Raw genomic sequence first — 6,274 nt, 5'->3', positions numbered from 1 at the left:
CCTAACAGGTTGTGTTGTTTTCATCTGGGGGTTAAATGCCACCTCCCCCCCGTGGAGTCCACTGCTTGCTGCTGCTGTACAGCCTGTGGTCGGGACAACACCTCGGAGCCAAACAATTACATCAAGGTCATGGAGAGGAGGAATGTTCGGCCGATTAGTGCGGGGTCCGGCAGCAGCCTGCAGAGCGCACTGTTCGCAGGGATGACAGCAGACCTGAATGCATCCAAATCCCAAACTGACTTGTTCGGCTTCATTTTCACTGGAGTCCACAACACGCCACAGACAGAGCTTCAGGCCTGTTTCCAGACTCAGGAAAGTTCAAATCTGTGCGGATTATTAGTCTGTAGCGGTTGTGTTAAATTAGAAATAAAATTACACAAATCTTCCAGAGCGACTGAAGGATCGGTTGGCTTTATCGTCTTTAATTTCCACTTTCCTCTCAATCGAAACTCGGACTATTTGCCTGCCAGAGGTCAGCTTTAGAAACCACCAGGGGTTGGCAGGGTCCACCTGAACAAATTCATGAAATTAGAGTAAAGTTTGTTGAAGCAGATTCTTATTTTTGAGCAAAAGCTCCATATTCTTACACTGTGTGACATACTGGCCTGCAGACACTTGTTATAGTTAAAGTCACCCTCATTTATTCCTCATCTTATTCTAATCTTTTCACGTTATTATACAATAAAAGTTCAAGTTGTGCCTCTGATTTCAGTGATCTGATTTATTAAACCACTTTCGTGTATCTCATTCAAATGATAAAGTAGGAGAAAACCTGTTGAACGCTGTTACTCTGTTCGGTTTTGTTTGTTGTTAAATTCAGGTTAATGTAATAGAATGACACGATTACACATTAGCGGGGGTTTATTACAGGGCAGGTACAGTAAAGGTGTTTTCTTTGGAGGCCTCCTGCCTGTATTTTTTTTCCACGAGTCACTTGTTGACACTAAACTTGCGGCACTTGTGAAGTGTTTATTGCAAACGAGTTTCTTTCAATAGAGGGTGGCTTCTTACAAAGACATGCGGGTCTCCGTTGTTTAAGTTTGACACTAAACCTGCGCAAAGTTCAGCGAGTTCTTACATGGTGACATTAAGTGCGCAAAACCACTTGAATTAGAATTAATTCTATTTTTATCGAGCTGTTACGGCCCTTATTTATCGTTCATCGACGGTGCTGATACATGTATTTGTAGACGTGCATTTACTTGTGACTGATGATGATCTGTTTGTGACACTTGAAGTTTGTAAAAGATAATCAAATATTTGCTTTTCATGCATGAGTGCGCCGCTGTAACCTGAATTAGTCCTTGAATCACTGTTTCATGACAACAAAGATGAAATATCAGGAAAAAAAATGAACTGAATATATATATAATATATTTGCAAACCGTAAAAGTTCAGGACAAATAATTATTCTGCTGACCTTTAATATTTTATCACTCTGGCTCCACTCTGTACTTCACTTTGTCTTTGCGAGTTTTGTTAAAAATAAAGTGCAAATATAGTTTGCCATGGCCAACACAAGCTCCAGTGCGTAATTACGCACGAGCAATCGTTAGAAGTCACTAACGTGCCTTAAAGGCGCTTAAAGGCAGTATCGGTGCTCATTGTTAGGGAGATTGGCTCAATACAACAGGGCTGTAGCAGGACAGAAAACAGGGGTGTGACCAGCCCAAAAGTTTTCTTCAATGGGCTACCTGTGGAGGCTGCGGGCGCTGCGCATAAATACTCCTCCCTCTGAGGATGAGTTCAGTCCTGAGGGAGAGAAGCACAGACGAAATTAGTTTGGGAATCTGGTTAGGGCGGATTATGAACGCTTTTGGACACCAACCCTCTAACCAGCAGACCAGCCCTCTTCAGCACCACAGCGCTCAGGAGCTCCTAGATATGGCCGTGTACTGCGACAACTACGGGGTGTACCAGCAGAACCTCCACCACCATCACCCCCAGAGGCCGCCGACGCACCCCTCCAGCTACGGCCTCGGAGAGTACACTTCACCGTCCACGAACCCGTACCTGTGGCTGAACGGACCCAGCATCAACTCCTCTCCTTATCTTCCCGGGAACAACGGCACGTCCTATATTCAGTCCGGATACGGGTCGAACCAGAGGCAGTTCTTACCGCCTCCCACCGGGTTCGGTGGAGCAGATCTGGGGTGGCTGTCCATATCCAGCCAGCAGGAACTCTTCAAGATGGTCAGACCGCCTTACTCCTACTCAGCACTGATAGCGATGGCCATCCAGAACGCCCAAGACAAAAAGCTGACTCTGAGTCAGATCTATCAGTACGTAGCTGACAACTTCCCTTTCTACAAGAAGAGTAAAGCTGGATGGCAGAATTCAATCCGCCACAACTTGTCACTGAACGACTGCTTCAAAAAAGTGGCTCGAGACGAAGATGACCCCGGTGAGTCTCGGATGTTTTTGACAAAATGAAATATTTTTTATTGAATCTGTGGCTTGAATCACGTGTGCAGTATTGATGTTTTGTTTTTGTTTTGTTTTTTCTTGGTAAAACTCTTGATGAAAATTGATGACACCGCTCTCAGAACAACTGGCACAATCCCGGTTTATTGTCGGTTCAGCAGTGCGCGGGGAAAATCTGAGCCAAAAGTTTGACCTTTATTATTTTTACCCCTCATCCAGGTAAAGGAAACTACTGGACGCTGGACCCCAACTGTGAGAAGATGTTCGACAACGGGAACTTCAGGCGGAAGAGGAAAAGGAGAGCAGACATAAACGGTGCTGACAGCGGCGCAGCTCTCCCCGTCAAGTCAGAGGACGGCCCGCACAAGCTCTCCGACACCGCCAGCCTCCTCAGCTCCTCCCCGCCCAGCTTGCACGGATCCCCGGCCTCCACGGAGCCCAAGTCGTCCCCGTCTCCCTCCGCGGAGCACAGTCCGTGTTTCAGCAGCTTCGTGTCCAGCGTCAACTCGCTGCTGGCGGCCAGCGGCGGCGGCAGCGACGGCTCCCGGGGCGGGGAGCGGGACTACGGCTCCGGGCACCTCGGGGGACTGTCTCAGACCAGAGAGGGCATGTCAGGACTGGGCTCCTACTCGCCCACTTTAATCTCTCCTCTGAACTCTGACAACAACAGAATGAACTATTACACATCAGTACAGAGCCTCTCCAACCATTTCAGTGTTAATAACCTCATATACAGCCGGGAAGGAACAGAGGTGTAGACCGTCTGTCTGCGTCTGCTGGGCTGCGTCATGAAAGACTAATTTATCCTCCATTAGCATTCACATCTCTAAAGAATTGCCTACTTATTCCACATGTTCTGCTTTAGTGGGCCTCATGGTAAAAGTACTGGAACTGAACTGGTATTTTTGTCACAATAACCCTCTCTAACTGGGAAAATATAGTTCGGTGCATTAGAAAGGAATATCCACGTCCATACTAGCGCAACACATGATAATTTGTAGTAAATTAATTCACCAGTGAGCCCACGGAAATTTATCAATGAACTGACTGATGGACGCGTACTTTACTTATTTTTTTTATTGTTGTAGCAAGAAGAAGACAATATGTACAGAGATTATTTTCATAAGAAAATACGAAACATGTATTTTAGACTGGGATTGTGTTTTATTTAAACTCGTCGATGTTTGAATAAAAGTCATTTATTTTAACTCCATGACTGAGGCTTTATGTGTCATTTTCCTGCTTTATGGGTGCTGGGTGGAAAAGCCAAGGCGGCTTTGAGATATTACACTTCATAAAACACACTGTGTTTAGCTCCTATTTGGCTCTTTCCTGTTGAAAATCGCTTTAATGTTCCTATAATATTCTCACAGCGGTGCATTTCTTTTGTCTGCTTTATTCTGTTGTGTAGTAATTTTAACATCCTTGCAGCTCATCCTGTGCGTTTTTCAGATAAAGCACCCTTCTCTGTTGGATTTCAAACATTTCTGTTTCACACAGGCCTTGCAAATATTCACACTGAGTCCTCAAAAGTGTTGGTCTTGCAGGAAAGAGCTAAATAAACCAGTATAAATGCCTCGGCGCCTGTCAGGAAATCTGAAGTCAAGTGGCCATAAGCGGTAAAGTGTGCAAGACAGAGACATTTTCCGCTTGTCACTTCCAATCGCCCCATTTCATCAAGCAATCAGACCTTTAACTTACGTCCACGAGGTTCAGGAGTTCAGCTTTTTGTCTGGGCTGGATTTGACGCAGACTGCGCCCGTTTGATGTTGACCTGTTTGCGGAATATTAGCACCTGTCTCCATCTATTCCCAAAGTCTTGTCACGCAAAACGCTGTCTGTTTCGTGTGTGTCTGTGTGAATCCCCTTAATGGGATTTGTTTGTTTTGTTTCTTGCTTTTTTTTCTTCTTCTCCTTTTTTCTGTATCGGGCGCCACTGTGGAAGAGGGTTCAACGGCATGTAAGGTTCTTTTGTTGCGCTTGTGTGACCCAAGGGACGGAACAGAGAGGCTGCTACCGGGGAGAAAACAATGTTCAAGTGATTTAACACCCCTGTCCTGTCTTATTTTCAAACAATATGGATACGCACGGAATCAAAGCCTGTCAATAAAAGGAAACACCTCTTAATTGGTTGATAATTGAAATCACTCAGGCGCTCTGTGGTCTGGAATAAAAGAAAAATTAATTGACAAGACTTTCGTGCCCCTTGTTGGAACACAAAGGAAGCTGGCAATTCAAGAGATCCCCTCCTGGGCTCAAATGAAAATATTGCGATCTGAAGATCTGGGAACAAATTATCTCCCTCAGGCCACATTTTGCTCTATTATCTGTGGAGCAGGGCCACGGATCAGACAAAGAGGATTTTTGTCATCCAGGAGCAGGTTCTCACAGTAACTAGTTTTCTGATGAAATCCTCATCACATCCAGTGAATGGAGTGTAAAGCCTTTCACAATAAGAGGCCTTTTAGTGCTTATTACTGTCATTTCTTGCTCCCTCAGTCACTATTTTTTTTACTTTTCGGAACACTGTAATTCAGTTTTACCCTAAAAAGTCTATGAAATCAGGCAGCTGTGGAGCGTAACGTAGTACATTTACTCAAGTACTGTGCTTAAGTACAATTTTGAGGTACTTTACTGCCACATTTTGGAAGCAAATACTGTCCTTTTCAGCTTTAGTCATTAGTTATAGATTCAGATTACTCACATAAATAAACTCAAGTAACACATCTTACTGTGTTATTACAGATTAGGCTACCCTGCAGTTTATAAGTTAAGTTGATGCTGATGCAATAACTGTAATACATTCATTGTTAATATACACTGCATTATTCTGAAATGGGCCATTAAGGGGTGCTTTTGCTTTTGATACTTTAAATATTTTGTGATGGTAACACTCACATACTTTTATTTAAGAGCATTTTGCATGCAGAACTTGTTTGCACAAAGCATTTCTAAGCAGTGGTTATTTACTCCAGCGAAAGATCTGAGCACTTCATCCACCATCAAGGCGCAACCCAAAGCTTGCATGCAAAGCAAACAACAGAGCATCTCCACTTGCTTTCCAAGTTCGATTCCGCCCTCTCAGTTCTCAGAAATGTAACGCTCCAGTGCCCTGTGCCTGAAGGGCACATTTACCCGGCTCACATGAATATCAGTCAGGCCACCATGTCTCTGCTCCACCTGCTTGAGGGCCCCTGGCTCCAGGGCTGAAGGCCCAGGCCCAGCAGAATACCTCAGCATAAGGGTGGCCGCCAGTCCCCACACATGCCTAGTGGGCTAAACCCATAATGATGGGTTTCAGCCTCAAAGGGTCATCCCTCCAAGGCGAGGTTGGCTCATAATTGAAGGAGCTGGTGTTTCAGAACTGGATTATTTTAATCCTCTTTCTCTTTACGGGACTAGATACTCCAGCAAGTCATCCGGTGCCAACTGAGAGCAGGGATGGGTATTTCCTGAAAAGTGCATCATCTGCTTCACCTGCAGTGAGTTTTATAGAGAAAGACCAAATCTCACCGCTCCAGAGAGAGAGAGTACACAGACTGACAGAGCTGGTGCTGTGTTTAGTTTAAGCTGTTTTTTTGGTTTAGGATGTGACAGTTTAGATATCACAGCCAGAACGACGTGAGGAAGAGTCGTCTGCAGCTCGGGACCCGGGGGCTCGTCCATGTTAGTCAGTGAGCACCATGAGCTGCAGTGATGAATCACTGCTGGATAAAGTTGCACTCAGCAAAGTGAGAAACTTAACCCCCATTAGCTGTTGAGCGAGATCTCGTCAACTGATAAATAAGCAACTATAACAAGACGTGGCACCCTCCTTCACTCAGAAACCTGCTTATGAATCTGCAGGTTT

The 6,274-nt window shown here is 44.9% G+C and overlaps 1 protein-coding gene across 1 annotated transcript; it reads left to right on the top strand.

Moving 5' to 3' along the window:
• Nucleotides 1-1,786: 1,786 nt before the first annotated feature.
• On the top strand, nucleotides 1,787-3,227 carry foxi1 (forkhead box i1). The gene is made up of 2 exons (XM_070990898.1): nucleotides 1,787-2,404; nucleotides 2,644-3,227. Exons 1-2 carry the CDS (start codon nucleotides 1,807-1,809, stop codon nucleotides 3,180-3,182), a joined length of 1,137 nt encoding a protein of 378 aa, XP_070846999.1. The 5' UTR covers nucleotides 1,787-1,806; the 3' UTR covers nucleotides 3,183-3,227.
• The last annotated feature ends 3,047 nt before the right edge of the window (nucleotides 3,228-6,274 follow it).

The sequence above is a fragment of the Chaetodon trifascialis genome, chromosome 21, assembly GCF_039877785.1.
Source record: "Chaetodon trifascialis isolate fChaTrf1 chromosome 21, fChaTrf1.hap1, whole genome shotgun sequence".
In the NCBI taxonomy this organism is placed as follows: Eukaryota; Metazoa; Chordata; class Actinopteri; order Chaetodontiformes; family Chaetodontidae; genus Chaetodon; species Chaetodon trifascialis.
The sequence above is the reverse complement of the archived record's forward strand: the minus strand, read 5'-3'. Positions and strand labels throughout refer to the sequence as shown.